This window comes from Anoplopoma fimbria, chromosome 4 (assembly GCF_027596085.1).
Source record: "Anoplopoma fimbria isolate UVic2021 breed Golden Eagle Sablefish chromosome 4, Afim_UVic_2022, whole genome shotgun sequence".
Lineage (NCBI taxonomy): Eukaryota > Metazoa > Chordata > Actinopteri > Perciformes > Anoplopomatidae > Anoplopoma > Anoplopoma fimbria.
In genome coordinates, this window is record NC_072452.1 from 5,825,611 (window position 1) to 5,848,271 (window position 22,661).

General features: G+C 43.1%; 2 protein-coding genes across 2 annotated transcripts; both read right to left on the minus strand.

The window, feature by feature from the left end:
• Positions 1–131: 131 nt before the first annotated feature.
• Positions 132–9,873, minus strand: syvn1 (synovial apoptosis inhibitor 1, synoviolin). The gene is made up of 16 exons (XM_054597430.1): positions 9,674–9,873; positions 8,086–8,237; positions 7,897–7,989; positions 7,604–7,756; positions 7,275–7,323; positions 6,612–6,715; positions 5,376–5,502; positions 5,049–5,148; positions 4,725–4,790; positions 3,606–3,722; positions 3,193–3,350; positions 2,743–2,886; positions 2,436–2,579; positions 1,626–1,809; positions 1,312–1,430; positions 132–1,223 (listed from the first exon to the last, which is right to left on the minus strand). Exons 2-16 carry the CDS (start codon positions 8,215–8,217, stop codon positions 1,009–1,011), a joined length of 1,905 nt encoding a protein of 634 aa, XP_054453405.1. The 5' UTR covers positions 8,218–8,237; positions 9,674–9,873; the 3' UTR covers positions 132–1,008.
• A 1,348-nt stretch (positions 9,874–11,221) lies between these two features.
• Positions 11,222–17,368, minus strand: smad5 (SMAD family member 5). The gene is made up of 6 exons (XM_054597568.1): positions 16,891–17,368; positions 15,323–15,646; positions 14,143–14,250; positions 12,834–13,055; positions 12,473–12,729; positions 11,222–12,364 (listed from the first exon to the last, which is right to left on the minus strand). The coding sequence occupies exons 1-6, from the start codon at positions 17,291–17,293 to the stop codon at positions 12,221–12,223; spliced, it is 1,458 nt and encodes a 485-aa protein (XP_054453543.1). The 5' UTR covers positions 17,294–17,368; the 3' UTR covers positions 11,222–12,220.
• Between the last annotated feature and the right edge of the window lie 5,293 nt (positions 17,369–22,661).

Consider the following 22,661-nt stretch of genomic DNA (forward strand, 5'->3'; position numbering starts at 1 on the left):
AGGTAACTTCCTGGGAAATAACACATCTGGAACTTAAAACATCACTGCTTTACTTAACGACACCAACATTGCTTTTACAACAATAAAAGCAGACCCGATAATCTGACTGGGAAGGGCTGGCCTGGGATTCGAGTGTTGCTTTTTCTGGTGCGAGAACATTCCAATTTCTTTCCTAAATATCTTTGGAATAATTCATCTCTAATTCAAAGGAAACATTAAAAGCTCGGACACAGGAAGCCTGAACAGAAGTGCTTTAAATCCATCTATGGTATTTGTTTGTGAACATACACACCATTGTACATGTTGTGCCACTGCCATTTCAGTCAAACAGTTTATTCTGCATTATGTACAGATCATCCTATTAAAACTCTTTATACAGTATGTACACATTCAAATAAATCCGTATGATACAGCGACTGCAGTGGCGACAGAAGAGTGATGAATGTTAAAGAAAAAGAGAGCCAAAGCAGCTGATCAAACTTCCATTGATTTGAATTCACTGGTTGTTGACACCGATCCAGGTGATGTGTAACATGTTGACGTGGTGAGCGGCACCACCTTAATGCCTGAAGGAAGCTGAATTTAAACAAAAATCAAATTGCAGGCAAAGACCTCACCGACAGTAAAACTACCAAACACAAGTCCGAACACCGTCTCCGTTACACCGACCAAATAGATGGGTTCGAAATTCCTCTTCCACCTGATTAAACTTACAAACAGCTGCAGTATTCTTATTGCAGTAGTCAATCTGGGGGGGGGGGTTAATGAAAAAAATTAAATAGGAGTCGTGGTATTGCTTTCTGACACAGAAACGGTCCAGGTGAGTGGTACCGACCAACCATCGCGTCTCCCGGTAGTCTGAGTCCAACTCGACAACAGTTAGGAACCTGAGCCTGTGGAAGGCGAGAGCCACGAGGAAGAGAGGCGATGAAGAACCAAAGCAACGATCTATCAGCTCACAGTTCCTGCTGGTCCAGAGCAATAAGTCCCGAGTCAGAGCGCGAGTGATCAGTTGTCAGGAGGCGGGGAGGACGATGGCGACGATGAGGTCTCCAGCTTACGAAGGCGGCGGCGCCTCAGCTCGGCGGCGTTGGGCTCTCCGTCCTCCTCCCCCTCCGCGCCCGCCGCTCCTTCGTCCAGCTCTTCTTTTCTCTCCGTGTCCGAGGCGGTGGAAGTAGAGTCAGCCTGCTGAGAGGAGACTACAGCTCCGTCCACCTGCTCGGCTGGAAACAATGAAAATAGGAATTAAACTTTAAATTCTTTTTTATTTAACTAGTCTTGGTAGTTGGTGTAAACTGTGGGTTTACTCACAGCTGGAGGAGTCCTTCTCCTGGCTGGGTATGTCCGTGCTGCTGCCAGCTTCCGGAGGCGAAGCGGCGGCGTCGTTTGTCCCACCGGCTGCTCCGGCGCTGGCCTCGGCCCGGGGAGGACTGTGCAGAACACATCAGCAGAGGGACAAAGACTCAACTCCAAGTCTTCCTGTTTCAATATTTCTAAAGTGGTAAAACTTGATTACTCATTTTAGGTTCAACTTATTAGAAAAATATTTTACCCCTTAATTCATAAAACATTTGGAAATACTACAACAGTACGAGTAGGCTGGCTGAATTTAAGGATGTAGTTACGCGAGTGTGGTGACGGTGGTGAGGTAGTGGTGGATGTTGAGCATGGCGGCGTCCAGCAGGGTGTGGATGTTCTGGAGACACTGGAGCCTGGCCTCGAGGCCCCGCCGACCCTCCGCCTCCATCTCCCTCAGCTCCTCCTCGGACAGCCGGGACAGAGAAGGAGGAGGAGGAGGCATGGACGACACTGGAGGAGAGGAGAGGAGGAGAGGCATTAACACAAACCGGTCCAGGTAAAACACACGATGGACAATGTACCGAATAGGGAATATATATGTGTAACTCCATTTGTTGCCTTGTGTGAAGCACTTTGTATTTTACAAATGAAGTCATGGATGCTGACGCTGAATGTTTAATCACTCGAGTTAGTTGTATTTACTGAACTTAAAAGGGAAAATATACCTTTTTTATATGGATCTATTTAAGATCAGTATTAAAAATCACATCAGGTGATGTGACCTCAGGGGTTAGGGTTCGGTCATGACTGTTTGATGGACAACTGTGATGAAACTTTAAGCTGTTTGACGGAAAATGAAAGGGTTATAAATGTAGTTGGAAATAACAGAGACTTTCCCACAGAGCGATTGTATAGTACGTTGCTATGGTAATGCTAAGCACTTCCTTAAACAATGGCAAACAAAGAAGACTCATCCACATGCATTTAATTATTTCTATTTTCATAGAGGCGTAACAACAGCTGTGTTGACAGAAACATACTTCCAATTCTTTCTCAGTATTTTCTGCAGCAATTAGAGTGCCAAGTCACCAAGCAAACATTTATTTTAGTCTGCAAGGCAGACAGGCGGTGCTTACCGAAGGGAGGAGGGGGAGGCATGAGCCATGGTGCAGTGGGGAAGGGAGGAGGAGGGAAGGAGAAGGGGAAGCCTGGGATTGCTGATCCCGGAGCTGCAGCACCTGCAGCGGCGTCTGCGGTGGACGAGGTGGACTGGCTGGAGCCTGGTGAGACAAACACAACGTTTGTGGTAGAAGGTCATGCAATCCCAGAGAAAAATAAAATCAACGAAAACAAACACACATGAAATTAGCAAATAGTTTCAGACACAAATGGTAGCGTCGAGCTGCAGTGGTCTGTTGGAGGAGGAGTGCGAGTCGTCCTTACCGGCTGCCTGTGTAGCCTCCGTGCTGCTCTGTGGAGCATCGGCACCCGGAGCTGCAGCCGCTGCAGCAGGGGGAGGCACTGCGGGGAAGGGACCCCAGAAGGGGAAGACGCCGGGGGGAAAGCCGGGTAACATGCCAGGGGCCACTGGAGAGGAAACGGAATAATAGAGATCCTTTACCAACCCCTGAGAAAGGCTCCAAGCATGCTTCTACCAGAGGACGTTAAAACATTATTAATATGCTCTGCTAAGTGGTCAACGCAAACCCACTGGTTAGTTAAAAAAAGAAAAGTTGGACTGAAAACATATTGAACCAAGATTTCCGGACCAGGATTGTCTAATTTTTATACAGAATTTCTTAAAATTTAGCTTAAAAGTCCACAGCGACTCATGGATGAACGAATAAGAGTGTGAAAGGCCACTGTGACCTGTGCTTTGGTTTCGACTCTCACCGTTGGCGGGCGGGACTGCGGGGGCGTTGGCGGGGGCAGCTGGAGCAGGGGGCGGGGCCTGTGCTGGTGCAGGAGTCTGATTGTTGTTGGATGCACGAAGGACGTCCATGCGACAGGTCGGGCAGGTCTGCTGCCTCTGGAACCAGGAGCGTAGGCAGCTGTGGGGGGGAAAGGAGGGCAGCGGCATTATTTAAAGTACCACAATGACAAATCACAACATTGAAACGCGATTGTTCACTGAGGTTTTTGTTTGGAGTCATGTTTAATTTATAACTTCACTGACTGGTTTTCTGTTTGAGTACAGAGGAACTGCGGGTAACATCAGATACTGTAGATGCTGACCACGTCAGAAATCTACATTGTTTTTTGTTTGTTTGCATTCCAGCATCTTTCCTGCTGACCTCAGGACTTACCTGGAGTGGAAAATGTGATTACAAGGCAGTTTCTTGGCGCCGGTGACCATTTCCTCTCTACAGATGATACAGACGTTGTCAGAGGCCTGCAGATCTTCAGGAGTAGCGTCGGGGTATCTGAACAAACGCAAAGATCAGGAGAGAAAGGAACAGCAGAAAACGTATAAGCTTTATATCTAAATGTGTTGTCTGCTTTTTAATATCCCTGGCTAAAGGTCACTACAGTCACTGAATGCTGCGGGGCTCACAGACAGGAAAAACTAACCAGCCAAACTAAACGTCTGCATACAGCTCAACACTGAAAGCATACTGGTGTAGACCAGCACCAGAACTCTGAATAGAGAACGGACACTCGTTTGCATGTGGGCTGTAGTTAATGTCATTAAAGGACAATTAAAACCCAACTTGTATAAATGAATAAGAAAGACCCACTGGGGATTAATGCTTTTTACAAATACATCAGTGCAATCAGAAAAGTCTTATCATACAAATCATAATTGTGATTATTGTTGATTTTAGAAAAAAGAAGGCGAAGAGACGGCCCAATGTTTACATCAATGGAGCAAGTTTTTTTTGTGTTTTTTAAGTAGCAAAATGGGCCTTAAAACTGCATTTCCTTGCATAACCCTGTTAAATAACCTTGTATAACCTTGTATAACCTGGTATAACCTGGTATAACCTGGTATAACCTGTTAAATAACCTGGTATAACCTGTTAAATAACCTGGTATAACCTGGTATAACCCTGTTAAATAACCTGGTATAACCTGGTATAACCCTGTTAAATAACCTGGTATAACCTGGTACAACCTGGTATAACCTGGTATAACCTGGTATAACCTGGTATAACCCTGTTAAATAACCTGGTATAACCTGGTATAACCCTGTTAAATAACCTGGTATAACCTGGTATGTATAACCTTGTTAAATAACCTGGTATAACCCTGTTAAATAACCTGGTATAACCTGGTATAACCTGGTATAACCCTGTTAAATAACCTGGTATAACCCTGTTAAATAACCTGGTATAACCTGGTATAACCCTGTTAAATAACCTGGTATAACCTGGTATAACCTGGTATAACCCTGTTAAATAACCTGGTATAACCTTGTAACTCACAGTGTATTCATGTTGCGGATGGCTCTCCGAGACATGATAGCATCTGTTACAGCTTTCTTGAACTGCCTGAGAGAAAAAGAAGAAAACGGCAGCAAACTCAAAACATGCCTTGAATGTGAATTCAAACAAAATGAATAAAAATAATAAACATCTGTGCTAAAGTTACAGCTTGGAAATGTTGCTTAAATATGATATATCATCAATCATTTTTGGAAATGACCAAACTCCTATTCCAAACATTTAAAGTTTGAACTCTACTTTCATTAGTTGTACATCAGAGTAGTGGAAGTATTATAAACAGAGTAAACCCTCTGAGCAGCTCACCTCATAGCCAGATACATGGGCCGGATGGCAAACAGGGGGAAGGTGTGCACCTTTATCATGATGGTCATGAAGGCAATGTACAGGAGCACTTTGATGAAACCTGGGATAAAAAAAACAGAAACTAATGTTGGAGTATGGCCACCACCTTTAGAAACACACACAAACTATCTATCTATCTATCTATCTATCTATCTATCTATCTATCTATCTATCTATCTATCTATCTATCTATCTATCTATCTATCTATCTATCTATCTATCAATCATCTATCTATCTAGAAGGAGGATATCCTGCGTCACAGTTTGGAGCACAGCTGAGGCCGGTACCTGTGAAGAGCTCGGTGTAGAGCATGTAGACGGCCTTGTTGTCCCAGGGGTTCTCGCTCTGCAGGTCGACGGTGTGCAGAAGGTACTTAATGAAGGTCGTCAGCACCATGGTCATCAGGATGGCGTACTGAGGAGCACACAGAGAGAAAGGTATGCTATTGACACCATGTGTGTCCTGTATTGTGCGTGCGTATATAGTAGCAGGTGTTATCAGTCACACCCGTGTGGCGACACAAGAACATGACCACAAAGTCAGAGGCTGTGGTGAGGAAATGTGGGTGTTTTATCTCCAACACGTCTTAACGGTTGTATTTCTGAATCCTATATCATCGATGAGTTAGGGCTGAGCCATTAGGAGAAAATCACTTATCACAATATTTTTTACCTCAATATTGCGACAGGATTCAACACTTTCCCTCAACAAAAGATTTACACAATGAGATTTTTGATAAGCAATCATCAGTAAAGTGGATGTAATGACTAAAAGCGTAACGGAAAATAATAGCATAACAGCTGGAACAGTCTGGTAAGCTCAGAAAATGACATTACTTTACTATAAAGCAGCCTTTAAAACCAGAAAAACACAATTATTCCATATGACAATATCTAGAATCTAAGAAGATATATATGTGGGGTTATATATGGGTATTGTATGGGTATTGTATTCCATTTGATTTTAAATGAGCAAAGTTGGGTTAAATAAGCCCAGGGCTCCAGAATGTGAACAAAATGTGTCCTGCATTCAGAATATTACTTGAGTTTAGGTAATTAGGCATATAATCAAGAAAATGTACTAAAAGTAAAAGTACTCACTATGCAGCCAAATGGGCTTTTTAGTTCATTATTTCTGATGCAGTAACATGTATGATGCATTTTAATGCTGTAGCTGACTGCAGTGCAGCTAATTCCATTCATTTTTATACTGTGGGTTGGTTTAATTTACTGCATTACGACACATTGTATTTACTTTACTTATCATGAATTAATGTAAAAACTGAAGTAAAAAGTCCAATACTTCCCTCTGAAATGTAGTGGAGTAGAAAGTAACATCAGAATTGGGCTTTTGTACGGTCCTTGAGTAAATATACTGTGTTGCTTTCCAACCAGTGATAAATACGAAGCTGTGCCATAAAGAAGGGTGTGACAAACCCAGAACGTCTTTAGCACCAGTGATACCAGTTGATAAGTTAGTCTGGAGTACTGAAGCCTTCGAGCTCAAACTAACGTATGACAAACCTCAAATCCGAAAACAAGCTGGACTGAGGCTCCTCTGGTGATGATGCTGTGACAGGCATGGTTGACAAACAGGAAGTCTAGGATAGCCAGCAGTCCCATGAGAGCTGCAGGAAACAAAAAATAAAAACTGAATAACACTCCTGTGAGGGGTTTAGGTGTCTACATGCAGAAGCTCCATAGAAACGTAGAAAACAATACCTTTGTTTTGGCCCAGAATAAACAAGTATGTTGAGTATTTAAAAGGTGTGTCTGATGGACACTTCATCTAAAACTTAAATAGCTACTGGGCTGATGTGGAAATAAAGCTGGTTATACAGCCAGGACGCACTGACAGAGCTCCCAGCTGTCCTCAATGCAAACACAGTTGGCTGCTAAATGAAATCTGACAAGATGACTGAATGGATTTTGTAATGGTGTTCTGTTATTATGGTCGGTTACTGTCAACCACTCTGGTGGTCTGTTGTGGGGCTCTGTTTAACTGTGGTGCACCTGGCCTTGTGCGCAAACAGCAATGATTTGCATACAGTTTCGTTTTAGCCAAGACTTGTTTCATAAGTAGAGTTGATACAACAGAAGGAAAAGAAATCCAAAAAAAATAAAGACAAGGCCAACACAGAGGAGCTGGCAGAATGATTTCTGACGTGTCTGATAACCTGTACTTACATAATACTCTGAAGTGAAAGATCCAAGATATGTTTGGACTCCGTTCCATCTGAGAGAAAAAGATAAACATTTACACGGTACGTAAAACCTGTACAGTGTATTTAGTCACTGAATCACCGATTGTGATTTTCAATGATCTTCATACAGGTGATTGCGTGTTGATTTAAATCAGCTCTTGTATTCAGCCTCAGTCACACAGCATCTGTCCCATCTTATTAATTTGTGTTTACTTTCTACCTTTAAACAATGTACTAAACACAAATACAGTAGATTAGGTAAATTGTGTACTATGTAAGATAAGGAAGTTATTTTTCTCTCTCATGACTCACAAAGTCCACCCGGTCCTCGGCCAGCCAGTGGAAGCACTTGAGGAAGAGCAGGAGTGTGAAGAGGCCGACAAAGCGAGGGGAGAAGTCGTCCCTGAACACAGTGAATGCCAGGCACGTCTCGGTCACAGCGTACCAGGAACGCTCGATGAGATGCTGAAGGCGGAGAGGACGGGCGGGAATGCACGCAAACATAAGTAGGCCAATTAGATACAGCTGAGACTGTGCATTGCATATTAAGCTGAATGTGTGTTATGATGAGCCAAGCGAGTAATAAATATGAATAACAACTCTACCTCCATTTCTGCAGCCCTTAGCTGTCCAAAAAAGACCTTCCTCATGAACTTTCCCAGCAGGAACACCAACACAAAGGCCTGAATGTACAACACCTGACAGCAGAAAGGAAAAAGCGGATTTGTCACAATGTCATTGATATTTAAAAAGATGGGTCAAATATCTATATAATTCACACCAACTGCCCTTACCGCCATGCTGGGGCTGCTCTTGGTGAGGTAGACCACAGTCGGGTAGAACTGGTGTTTGAGGAGGTAGGCGTGTGCCACCACAGCTCCAGTCAGAGCCAGACTGGTGGCGGTCACCAAGGTTGATCGCACCATTTTGGACTCAGTTACAGATACTGTGGTGGGGAAACGGATGAAATGGGGAAGAGAAGAAGAGGGTTGTTACAAGTGAAAGGTGACTATTGTAGCGGAACGGCATGCAAATAAAAGGTGGTCAAATGTCTCTTTGCTATGTTAATTTTACTTGGATGGATACGTACAGATTATCATCAAAAATGTATCTAGATTGTGTTGTTACAAAGCCTTGACACCATAATAATAATGAGAAATCTGGTTATCATTTGTTCATAGTCCATCCACAGCTCAAGTTTATTTTCGTTACCATTCAAGCCACTGCTTTCAGAAATCTAGTATACACATTAACTGTGTGTGAAAGCATTGAAACCAAAAAAAGAGGACAAACTCTCAAGACTCTCAGTTTTGACAAATCCTTAGGGCCATTTCCAGAAAATGTGTACAATATATACACCAGATATACCTTTACATATAGATGCCAATTACCAACGTTTCAATTTCTGGATTTTGAGAAAACTCGGAGAAATTGTGCATCTCATGAATACAATCTGGCATTTTCAATAATTAAACCGACGGGCCAACGGCCAGACCTACATTGCTCAGTCCGTGTGTGCATCACGTCCCATATCTTAGATAACAATTATGTTATTTTTTACATCTATAATAATTAGCTCCAGTGAACGCAACGCAGTGATGTGTTTGTAACCGGTTGGGGTAGATCATTTAAACCATTTGTGTGAGCAGAGTAATGATTTCCTCCAGGGTTTTACATCAGCCAAACTGTTCTCAGGTGTTAACCACAAATTATTACATAATCATATAAGAATATGATGTGGGGAGAAAAGAGAGAGCTGTTTGTTGCACTTATTGTATTCATATTAGTTTGTTTCTGTACTTTTGCTCTGGTTTATGCTTTAAGATGCTTGTTTAAGAAAGGAGATGCACTTATGACTTCTGGTGACTAGTAGTTCTCTTGAATACTTATGTTGAATACACTTATTGTAAGTCACTTTGGATAAAAGCATCTGCTAAATGACTGTAATGTAATGTAAAGCTTTGAGAACCCAAAGTGTCATCCTCTACTACAAAGACACCTTTAAATACAGCAATCTGATCTGAACACTTGAATGAGCTTTGAGTAAAAGGATTCAAATGGATGTATCCCTGCATAGATGCTAAGCTGTGCACTTGTGCAGCTTTGTGTCCACTCCCACTCCCTGCAGCCCCTGACCAGCCTCTCCTGTGCTACATGTCTCACACTGATGCAACTATAAACTAGCTTAGCTCTTATTGCTGCTCCTATTAAATCAGCTTAACACTTATATATATATATATAAACACATATATAATATACATGTGTGTTTATAGCGACCCTTTGCTCCAGAGGCTACACAGCTACATGAGGTGATTAGCTTAGTTAGCTGCTGCTAGCTGTTAGCTAGCTAGCTGTTAGCTGTTAGCAGCTGTCAGTACTCACCGTGTCGTGTCTGCGGAAGACTCGCTCCTTCGCGGGTTTCACGGATGTCTCCTCGCCTATAAAAGTCTCTATATGCTCATCGGCTACTCCATTTCTGTGGCGTGCAGGCAGCCTGTGTGTACTGTGTGTTGTGTGCTGTGCTGTGTGTTGTCCTCGCCCCTGTCCGTCCGGCTACGTGTTTATCTTTGGCTCGGCCACATCATATCCGGCTGGTACGGTAATTTCACGCAAGAGCATTTTTTTCAAGCGTCACCGAAACACTTCCTGTCTCCAGTCAGTTCGGTGGTGTAGAAAGCAGTTAGAAGGATGAATTGTCGTTAACAGTTCAGTCATGAGTGTTTGTGTTTGATAGCACGTTTTTGAGTCGTATTTGTCATTGTATTTGTTTTAGGTGGCCTCCTTTATCGGAGATTTACGGTAATTACCAACGTGGACCAATAGGAAGTCGTCCTGCTGCTCCTGCGTTCCACGGTCACTTTAGACTCACTGAGCTGTAGTGGGAGGTCACAGGCACAACATCACTCCACTAGATATATTAAGATAATATATATGCAATAAGAAAACCACTCCACAATGCATCCCTAAAGATGCTCTGGTTGAGTTTCAGAATTGAAGTTTTGAAGTACAGTACCAGTCAAAAGTTTGGACACACCTTCTCATTCAATGGTTTTTTATTTTTCTTTATTTTCTTTATTTTATTTTTTCTAATGAATGTACACGTGATCATGATAATCTAAATATTTAAAGTGCTAATGAACAACAGTTAAACTTATTATCACCGCAACCAGATAACTTTATTATTCTTAATTACAGTACCAGTCAAAAGTTTGGACACAACTTCTCATTCAATGGTTTTTCTTTATTTCTACATTGTAGATTGATATTGAAGACATCCAAACTATGAAGGAACACATGTGGAATTATGTGGTAAACAAACAAATGCTCAACAAACCAGAATGTTTTATATTTTACATTCTTCAAAGTACTTGAATGAGAAGGTGTGAACAAACTTTTGACTGGTACTGTATGTATTTTTGTGCTGCTGATAACTACTGGGATTTCTAATCTAATATCAGCTGGTTTAAGTTAATCATTGTTAATTAACCCAAAACTGATGTAAAGATTACTTTTTATTTACTTTTACGATTGAGTTTTCCATTTCAGCCAATAAATGTTTTTAATGAAACATATTATTTGAATATCATAAAGCACGCGATCATTCTGAGCCACAGCGGTTTTATTGATACTGTGAAAACTAAGCAGCAAACTTCGTTCATTAAAATGTACCAGTGTCCTTGTTTGCTTTGGTGCTTTTATGGTTCTGCCACGGCAACCATAACATTTTAAGCTATTCAAACAAGTATAATCATAGGTAAACCAATATTCAATGGAGAAAATTGGGCGGTGAAGTGTTGTTAATCTGTCATTGGTATAAAGAACAGTGTAAATTACCGTTTACGTCTGTGCTCATGCTGGATCCATCCTGATTTAACACATTTCCACACTCTTCACTTATCATAAGACACATTTTCTGTCTGTAAAATCTTTGAGAACACACACACACACAGAAACAAAACAAAATAATATCATTGTTACCAAATAACCTGTTTATTTCATTGCGCTAATGAATTCAATTATCTATCAACATAATGCCTTGGTACCCACGTCAAAATTTAATATGCCTGCACAAAATCCACGAGTGCACAATATTGTTAATACAGTGAGTATGGAGAATACAGTCACTCTTACTTGAACTCAAGAGTACAAACAAGAATCAATAACAATGATGTCCATGGTGTGATTATATCATAGATGACAACTTCTGCTGCAATAGATGTAACATTCACAATGTTGTTAGCTTATGGCATGTTAGAATGTGTTTAGTGATTGATCTCCCATATCAAAAACTACCAGGTCGGCATACATCACCTTCTGAGAAGGCAGTAGCTCAGTGTTCATTTTTATCAGTAGAGACTATTAAAAAAAAGAAAGCGTCTGTTATATCTGAGCCTAATGGTAAACATACTCGTGTCCACGTCTTCATTGTAAATATCTGATGCTGAGACGACGATGTGAGAAATATGTTCGGTTAAATTCCAATTAGTCTGTCGGACATAAGGCGGAGTAGTGAGACTGCTACATTAAAAAAACTACACGTACAGAGAATTAAAAACATTTGATAAAAACAATAAAAACTTGATGCAAAAAAAAAAAAAAATTGAACATTTGACAGATTCAAATGTGACAATGGAGCCCTCAATTCTTTTGGGTGTCGTAGCATTGTGGAGCAGTAGTGTGTCCGTGCCGTTACCGCTCCTTTCTCCGGGCGTCCGCACTCAACGGTTCTCTGTTTCAACAACTCATTCCGGCTGCTGCTGTTGTCGAATATCCAGCCAGAGTTCAATATCCCTTCCCAAAGTTAAGTGTAAACAGTTCAGCCATTAAGACCACCTTAAATTATCAATCGCTGAGGGGGGGGGGGGAAGAAAAGTAAAAAAAAAAATATATATAGTAGAAGGGATCTCCCGAGCTCCCACGAGTCCATCATTAGGACACAGAGGAGATTGGGTTGAGGGGCGAACCCATCTGTGTGAGCACCTTGTCCAGCCACTGGAGTGGCCCGTGCAGGTGCACCTCGATCCAGCAGGGGGTGCTGGTGACGTCCTGTCGGTGATACTCAGCTCCCCAGCCCTGAGGGAGGCAAAACAAATCGAAACACACCGATTGTGATGATTTCTGCCTCTTGTAAAAAGGAAAGGATGAGACGTGTTTAGCTATTAGTGTATGGTAAGGCCTTACCTTGACGAAGCTCATCCTAATGGTGCACATCTTGGTGAGCTCGTACACGGCCTCGAAGCCGTGGTTGACCGACTGGGCCAGGAGCTGAGCGAACTCCTGGTTGTTGAAAATCTTGAGGCTGCATCCGCTGGGGATCTTGCACACAGTGGTCGGGTGGAAGCCGTGGTGGTAGTTGCAGTTACGGCTCTGGACAAAAATGCTGGTGTCACTGAGGCACTCTGCGTACACCTCTCCCCCCACGTAGTACAGGTGCACTCCTGGTTAAATGAGACAGACAACCGATGGGTAAGGACATCTGAAACTGCAGCCGGCGAGATAAAAAACAAAACAAAAAAAAACGTTCATATCTGTTAAGTCGTACCTTTGCCGATGTGCCTGCGCGTGTTCTCGATGGTCGAGTTGCGGTTGACGTTGGACAGCAGCCCGAGGCAGAAGCGGTTCTTGTTGTTGGAAGGGTCGGTGAAGCCGTCCACCAGCACGCTGGTTGACGAGGCGTGGTACGCCTCGCCAACGCGGTTGTTGAGTTCATAGTAGACAATGGAGCACCAGTGGCTCGGCTCCTCGTACTCCACTGGCTGCACATCTGAAGGATTGCACAACAGGTTAGATTAAAAAAAAAAACAAAAAAAAAAAAAAACAGGTGAGTCATCTACTTAGCCGATGACATCACACACACACACACACACACACACACACACACACACACACACACACACACACACACACACACACACACACACACACACACACACACACACACACACACACACACACACACACACACACACACACACACACACAAATCTTCACACACACACACACACGACGTTGATTAAGATCTCTTGTACAAAACAATATTGTTTTAGTTAAAGTGAATGAATTTAGACAGCGTGAGATTGTGAGCCCCAAAAAATAATTCTTCACGGTTTAAACACAACTGATCATATAATAATACAGTTTACTGGTATAGTAACTCAATGAAAGCCTCGTTAAAACCGATGGGACAGGATTCATTAATTATCAAGGACAAGTGTAGTTAACAAGAGCGAAGCAGCTCGTTAACACTCATTGTAATGGAAAGAATTTTATAAAGTATAAAGATAATTATATCCCTAAACTATATTACAAAAGATTTTAAATTTGAATTTGTTTCCCACTTTGACACATCTGTAGCACATCATTTAGTTCTCTCCTCTCCTCAAATACAAAATATTATAGAAGCGCTTAAATAAAGGAATGAAACATTATATATTTCACTGGAGGCAAGTATTATCTGATTGGGGGCAAATAAGGTGAAATATTTCAGGCATGGAAATGACCAAATGTTCATCACACAACAGAACATGTGGCTTGAAAACGTAACTTCCTCATAAATGTCAACGAGACCAGTGTAGTGGTGCAGAGTGAATGCCACCGCAGAGAATAAGGGCTGCCCAACAGAAAAGCCGGTTTCACGCCACATGTGGGAAATGTTGGCGTATATAATATGTCGAGACAGAGAAGAAAATTTACATCAATTTTGGGGGAAAAAGCCAAATCCTGTGCAGCATCTTGGACTTCCACAAGCTTTCAAACTGTACTTCCTGGTTGGTATTTCATCCTTTTCAGAGTTGGGTCCTCTGTATTTTTATTGGTGAAGTGCAACTGATACTAATGCGTGTTCTCCTCACCTCCTCTGGGCATGTTCTGAGGCACCACGCTGCTGTTGGTTTCCATGGACTGGCTCTCCTGGCCCAGCTGCTCGTCGGGGGGCATGTAGGCTGGGGGTGGGGTGTCAGCTGAGACATTAAAAGAGCAGTTAGTGAGGATGAGACCAGTTGTTGCTGCTGGAAAATAGTCACTCACACACACACACACACGCACATCTCCCTAGACTCGGACAATCATCACTGGATCTGTACCCCGGAAACGGTGTCACATTTCACAGATCCCTCACTTGCTAAGCCACATGCTAACCCATTCCCGACAGAGATGCAATTTGAGCTTTCTGCACCCATATTGAGTCACACAAGGGGGAAAAAAAACTAAAAAGTGAACCTCCACTTGGATGGCAGTGAGAAAAGGTTTATGATTATGATGCTCAAATAACCATCAGGGCCTTTCAGCACAAATAAAATCCTAGATAGCCATGAAAATACTTTTTCTGCCCGACGGCCTGCAGCAACCGGATGTGTCAGCAGATCTGAGCCGGAGCGGGATAGAGCTCTAGTCACCAGACACACACACAGCAGTGACATCCACACACACACACGCACGCTCGCGCGCACACGCAGACTGAAATAGTACAAAATTCAAATGGTCCAAAAAGGTATTTCTCCAATATATTAGGATTATTGAACATGGCAGAAATGAATGTTTCGTTTAAGTGGTACGTCTTCATGTATCTGTTCTGTGTCCAGTCAGTAACAATGAGACAGAAAAAGCAGCCGGCTCTGCTGAGTTACAGCCTTGACAGCAGCCAGCAGCCCTGGCTCTGTTGGACACTGCTTAGCTGGCATTTCCTTTGTTCTCATTGAGGGGTGTAGCTTGATTTGGATGAATATAATAACTTGACCTGGTTAGAGTATTGTTAAAAGCATTTCCATTGCATAGTAATGAAGAGTATTGTGCATGGGTTTAAACTATTGTTCATTCTAACGCTGGGGGCTTTGTAAATGAAATGCATATTAAAATGGATTTACTTGGATCTCTGATAGAAGTTTATTCTCAAAAATATATTTACGCAACACACAACTTCAAAAACAGAAATCACCAGAGACCGCCGTTGGCTACTTTACAGCAGCGCTCCAGAATAAACACAATAGTTTGGCCCCTTGCCCAGGGTCAGGTACATGAGTGTGTTTGACGTACCTGGGAGCTGGAATGGACTGGAGGGCCCCGAGCTGGCCGGAGAGTTTGGATAAGTACCGCTGCTGGCTGGAGAAGAGGGATACGGAGAGTTGGGAGAGATGGGAAAAGAACCGCCCCCACCACCGCCGCCGCCGCCGCCGCCTCCTCCTCCTCCTCCTCCGCCACTGTTGCTGCCGCCCCCGCTGTGTGGCTGCTGGAAGGACTCTGGAAAGGTGGCGTTCAGGGGCATGTGCGGCTCGTTGTGGGTGAGGTTGCGGAACTGTACCAGCAAGCTGTGCTGTGGGTTGAACTCGCTGTGCCGCGGTACCAGGACAGGAGGGAGCACTGGAGGTTGGAAGGGAGAAGGCAGGGGAGGGAAATGAGTTGGCCGTTGAAAAAAAAAAACAGCACAAACACACACAGACTCATGGTACTTAATCATTTTGAAAACTAATGGATCATCATATGATCGCAGTATGGGTTTCAATGTGCCTAAGTGCGTTTCCTTGTTAATAATGTATCCTCTCCATTACTCACACGGAAATGCAGCCAATGTGGGAGAGAAAAGCCTTCGTAAGCTCTACCAATTAGTTTTTTGATTTATCACTTCACCTTTAAAATGTCAGAAAACGTCACAAAAGGCCCCTCAGAATTCCCTAAATATAATAACAACGCTTTAATCTCATTTTGAAGCCATTTCTATACACAGCCGATATCAGTAACTGGTCCTTGTTTTGTTAAACAAACAGTTTAGCCGTCAATTTGGCGCTCATCAAAAGCCGCTTTAGACCTTGGCTAAGATATAACCACAGAGGTCACATACATTTATTTTCACTTTCAACTTCGTCAAGAGGATATAGAGCGCGTTTCCCCAGCCTTGGTTATCCTCTCCTCAGTGACTTAAAGCCTCACGTCTCCAAGGCTGTCCCTCTTAAATACCGAGCAAGCCTCCCTTTAAAGTGATAAGACGTGCGGTGTGTCCTGACTGACATGTGATCCCTGTCTTTGGACCGGTCAAAGCAGAGCTGGCTATCCCGAACTAGCCTAATGTCAGAGGGGCGGTGCCCTCGGGGTCACCTGGGTGTATGCGATGTGGTGCGTTAGTGACAGAAAGAGAGAGAAAGTGGGCAGTGATGAGAAAGTGCCGGGAGTTTAGTCTGAGTGGTTTATGCATTTAGTACGCCACTCTCTGATGCCACTCCCCATCTGGAGTGCCTAGAAGCATATAATCTAATAAGACTCCAAAAGAGCTGGCGATATTGATTTTCTGTGAAATGGATGGGGGGGGGGCTGTGTGATGACAGCCTCCTGACCTCTGTGGATATGTTTACCAGCTCCACAGTTTACACAGAGCTCCACACCAGTCTTATCGGTCTCAATTCTTACAAATACAAATGAACAGATTTGGTCATGACTGGACTTTATGGCACAACCGTTTGCAAATGTGCCATAAAAAACAACACATCTAGAGATGATGATACAAATATGGGTCGCTTTGGTAGGACAAATAACATTCACTTTACAGTATTTATAAAAAATAAAAATAAATTTAAAAAAAATCAGATATTTTTTGATTTTTGAGTACCTACCAGGACTCTCCACTCGCTTGTAGTGATAAGGGTTGATGCAGACCTCCTTCTGCTTGGAGCCAAACGGGTACTCGCACACCTCCAGTGGCTTGAGCTCATGGTGGGACTGGAGGTCCGGCCAGCGCCACACTCTGCAGTAGATGACGTGAGGCAGACCTTTCCTGTGGGAGACCTGCAGCCGGCCGTCCAGTGATCGTGGAATGGTAACACACTTGCTGGGCTGCCCGGGGCAGCTCAGAGCCTTCTCCAGGTCCTCCATGGCGCCCTTCTTCTTTTTCAGCTTTTTCACCAGCGCGTCCACCGCCTTCTCGGCCCATTTCTCCTCCTCGTCTCCCTGCTTCCAGCCGAGCAGGCGTTTTACCGCTGGGCTCGTGAAGGAGAAGAGACTGGACATGGAGGTCATGCTGGATGCTGTGGTGTAGGTGAAAGGGAGGACCTCTGTAGTGGCTGCTCACTCCAGGGGAACAAGGGGGGGGGGAGGGGGGGGAGAAGTCCCCTGCTGATGATCTCCAATCAGCGTTAGTAGTCTGGTCAACAAGAGAAAACACTTGAGAGTGTGTGTGGAAGTATGGGATGAGGGGTGGGGTAGGGGAGAGGAGGATTTAGCCTTGTCTGACCAAGGACAGGAAGCAGGGGAGGGAGGGGAGCCAGCAGGCAGGACGCAGCTGCTGCTGCTCAGGAAGGGCCCTGCAGCAAGCGGTCCGGAGCTGGGTCACCACCACTGATGTAGGAAAGGGGGGGTGGTGGTGCAGGCTGCAGGAGCGGAGATCAGGACCTCTGTCCAAGTGACACGCTGCAGCAGGTCTCACCGGTGCAAGATGACTGCAACAACAACAACTCCCTGCTCCTCTCTGGATAGACTTCTCCAACCGGTGCACAGTCAGTGTTCTGCTCCACCAGCCTTCTGCAAAACAGAGAACAGAGCAGAAACATGTCAGCAACCCCCTTTTTGATCGGACACATCATTTCAATTACGAGACTCTTGCTGAAACTCGGACGAAGCACTTATCCGATGGGTGTCGCACGTAGAACTTGCAGACAGTCATACATATGAAAAGACAAACGCGAGGAGAGACAATCTGACGGCGTACTGTTAAAACGAGGTGGATAGTTTCAAATATACATTTAGTTAAACTGAAATGGATTGGTGAATTAAAGTGAAGTAACAGGTAAAAAATATTATCTCTCAAGGTGCTTTGGATGACAGGGGGAAACGTTCATCAATTTATAAACAGTTTCACACAACTTTTCCCCCAAAAAATCCGATAATGACCAGAATCCATAACTTTGTTGAGCAAATTTAGTGCATATACTAGTTATTCGTAACCATGTTTAAAGCACATAAGAGATGATGATGAAGTGTCGGCTGAAAACAACATTTGCACTCAGAAGGAGGGAGGATGTCAGCAGAGAGTGTAAGCGGATACCGTTACATTTAAAATCAAGGTCTAGCTCTCTTAATTAACAACTACAGCTGTTAGTAAATGCTGGTGTGGCAAAAGGGCACCAAACAGTAAGTTAAAATGACCAATCTGAACTTAAATAAATGCAAACTCAAATTAGCTAGAAATAAATAAATGAATGAAGCTCCTTTTATTCAATATACTTTGATATTATCACTTCTCATTGTACAGCCATGAGTCACAAAAAAAACACAATACTGAATCATTGAAAAGAATGTAGTATTGCTTCAGGGCGTCCAAACGAACTACCGTTACCACCCACTAATGTAGAGACACTGACGGTCTCAAACCTGATGCACAGCTACGCTAACGAAATGCTGTGATATCTGACACTTCTGCCCATATCATGCAGCCCCAGCGAGCAGACAGTCAAACACATGTAGCCTGCAGCAGCTGTTTGGGGGCCTGTGAAACCAGCCTCAGTCAGAAAGGATGTGACCACAAAGAGCTGCTTCCTCCCTCATCCCATCTCTGCCCCGATCCCTCCCTTCCAGCACACAGCTGTCCGACGGCACTGCACCCACTTCCACTACTCATTGTTCTACATGCACTTGAAAGCGGAGGGAAACCTCCTGAAGTGGAACATGTAGGCGCACACAACAAAATGACCAGCTTGTAACTTTGTTTTTTTTCTCTCTGACATTCACCAGACTATGTTCCAGCAGCTGTTTCCACATAGCCTGATCAGTCAGAGATCTGGATGCAGCTAGGCCTCATTTAGACCGGATCAGCAGTGATTCATCAGCCCATTGTGAGAGAGTGAGCGTAGCCAAATGAGAGATTTCAACACAAGGACGTGTCCGATCTTCCCGAAACGAGTAGAAACGTACTGTTTGGTGAACACGCTGAAGATAGAACTTCCCTGACTTGGCAGCTGTTACAGCTGATCTGCATCTGAATGAATTAACCCTTGAGATAACGGCCCATCATCTCTACGATCTGAGAACTGTTCACACCGTTACCTCTTTGTGTGTTTTCACCATCAAAGACATCAGAAGGCTGCAAATCAAATAAATCTCGACTTAACATACTTTCACAAAGTCACTTAAAAAAAAAAAAAAGGGGGGTTTGGTGGAAGAGAACTTAAGTCCCTGATTAACTGATCTTGCCTAAATGAACTGTAATGATTACAGATAGTTTGTGGCCCATCTTACAAAAAAAATCATCAGTGGGTCCTCAGAACTCCTAAATATATACAGTACCAGTCAAAAGTTTGGACACACCTTCTCATTCAATGGTTTTCTTTATTTTTTAGAAGACATCCAAACTATGAAGGAACACATATGGAATTATGTTGTAAACAAACCAGAATATGTTTTATATTTTAGATTCTTCAAAGTAGTTGAATGAGAAGGTGTGTCCAAACTTTTGACTGGTATATATATATATATATATATATATATATATATATATATATATATATATATATATATGTGTGTGTGTGTGTGTGTGTGATCACAATTTACAACAAAGAGAATGACCAACATGGTTAGATTGTTAAAAAAAGAGGCAGTGATTTTCCTATTTTCTATGCACAATGTCAGACATACCATGGATATAATGCACACTGAGAATCAATACACATCTGAAGGCCCAAACCACTGGAAACAAACTGGGAAAGAAGCCAGACAACAAAAACAACACTTTTTGATCTGTCTAAATGCTTGACATGTAGGGGACAGACAACATGGAAGAAGGACAGTGAGCAGAGACACTAAGCAGTCATGACATAGAAAACATCACCTCAGTGGCATTAGCTAACCCTGCTATGTAGCATGCTAATGCAAGTAGCCTCGAGAGTTGTTGCTAGCTAGCTTAGCTCACATTCACACAACTAGTTTAAACTCATCACTAACATCTATAACAACCAACACTCAAACCTCTCAGGGTGGTCACTCCTCTTTAAACGAGCCTCCCTACTCTTCCTCTGCACTAGCTCAGAGCTACTCTTCACTCTTCCTCCTCTTCCTCCATTCCACAAACTTTTTTTTTTTTTTTTTTTGAACTTCTCCCCACTGAGGCTAAGCTAAGCTAGCTGTTAGCCTCCAGCCCTCCGAGGGGGGGAGCGGTGAGGCTGTGCCCGGCGGAGGCGCGCTATGTTCGGGTCCACTTCAAGGAGCGCTGGGTCACATACCTGTGTTTAATAACGCACATGCGCCATGGCCAGGTGCGTGCTCCTGCTGCTCTCAGGCTCTACTTCCTACTCTCTTTCGGGCTTTTTCTCTCCTTTTCCCCGGTTTCTTCCCTCCGCCTCCCCGTGCCATGTCCTCCAGATCCCAGACCCAAGTAGACCGGGGAGGGCGCAGTGCGTATCACTCCGCGGCACGCACGAACTAGTGCGATACGGGCATGTTGCGATGTGATTACACTCTAGATGGGTTATAACAACATGACACCAGCAGCTGCACCCTGAAACAAACCACACGCTTCCGTGCTGGTGATTTAACACGTTAAAGATGTTCCTGAATGTGAAGTTGTAGTCCTTACGGTGGCGGTGCTGCGGCTCTGGCTCCACTCAGTCTGCAGCGCTGCGGCGGCTTCTTGTGTGTTGTCGCCCTTTGTAGTCACTTGTGCCGAGCTTCAACACCCCCACAAGCTGTTAACCCCTTTGGACTTTAATTAAGCAGACTAATAATGACTCTTCTCTCTCTCTCCCTCTCTCTGGCAGCAGGGTGTCGGGAGTGCGGACTCTCCATTCAGTCTGCAGTGTCCGTGTTTAGCCGCTAGGGGGCGACATGCACCCGGCTCTGAGCTGTTAGAGGTTCCCCATCAGAGAACCCCAATTAACTGGAACCGGTACAATAATAATAGAACTTGATTTTAATAGTTTCTCTTAAATGGATGCCTCTCCCGTCTCGTGCATGCAGAGATGTAACATTTGAGGCTTAACCAGACTTCCATTCAATTAACTACATTTTTTTCCTTCTCCTTCCTGCTGCTGTCAGGTTGCACAACCAGCTCTGCTCCCAGTAGACCACATGACACATGACACATGACACCAAAAACCTCTGCAATACAAATAGTTTCTGTCTGTGTATATATAATATTTCAGTTACTGTGGATTCTTTACTGTTTTTTTATTGCTCATTTGCTTATTTAATACTTATTTTTGACTATGTCTCTTGTTTGCACTATCCTCTCTGCTGCTGTAATCCTGTAAATGTCCCCGCTGCGGGACTAATAAAAGATTATCTTATCTTATCTTATCTTATCTTATCTTTTAGCAAGGTAATATGATTCCTGCCTTGACACTCTTAGTCAACAGTGAAAATGTGAACAAAAAAAATAAATCCTTCATAAATTCACACACTATATACAGTACCAGTCAAAAGTTTGGACACATCTTCTCATTCAACTACTTTGAAGAATGTAAAATATAAAACATATTCTGGTTTGTTGAGCATTTGTTTGTTTACCACATAATTCCATATGTGTTCCTTCATAGTTTGGATGTCTTCAATATTAATCTTTCCATACCTGTGTAGGAGCCTTCCTTGCTGAAATGTTCATCATAGAGTGTGTTGCTGGTAAAAGGTGGATGAACACTATTCTGCCAGTAAGAAGAGGGATGCACAAATTAATGGTAGGCCTCTGACCTTTACCACAGTAGGTCAAACATGGCTGACTTCAGACTTCAGACTTCAGACTGTGTCATATTTATGATAACCATTCTTACAGGAACTGGAAAGATGACACAACTACCCGTTTATTTTTCAAAGCTGGAGTCACAGCAATCAAGTGACCCCAAAGTGCTATATGCTACAAGAAACATGGTATCCCGTCGTAAATAATCATAAAATATTGTTTCAATAAGTTGAATCCGTAAAGCAAACTAAAAGGGCCCCAGACAGATATAGATTTATTATGATGTTTGGATATGAAAAACTTAATTATGTTACTGTTCTAACTCATTGTACCCCAAACAAAAGGGCTCCAAAGCACTTTTAAATAAGAAACCCAGCTGTATAGCCTACTACTTATTGTGTACTTCTACAACATTATAGGAAATCTTTAAATCTCTGCCTACAAAAGGTGCACTTTCTTTTTCTTAAATCTGTACTATCCCCAACACAGTAGCCTGTGAAAGTTGAGACATGTTCAAATATAAGGAGGAAGTATTAATTAGATATTTTTAGGACAACACCACAGAAGAGGATTGTGATAACACCAACTCCACAGTGTTCACTTTGATCTGATTATATATTCACAGTGAACGATGTGCAGCGCCACCGAGCTGATTCTGCACTCGTATATACTCCAAAAGTAAGTCATACAAAAACCCAAACCCTGGTTTCAAGTAATCATGTA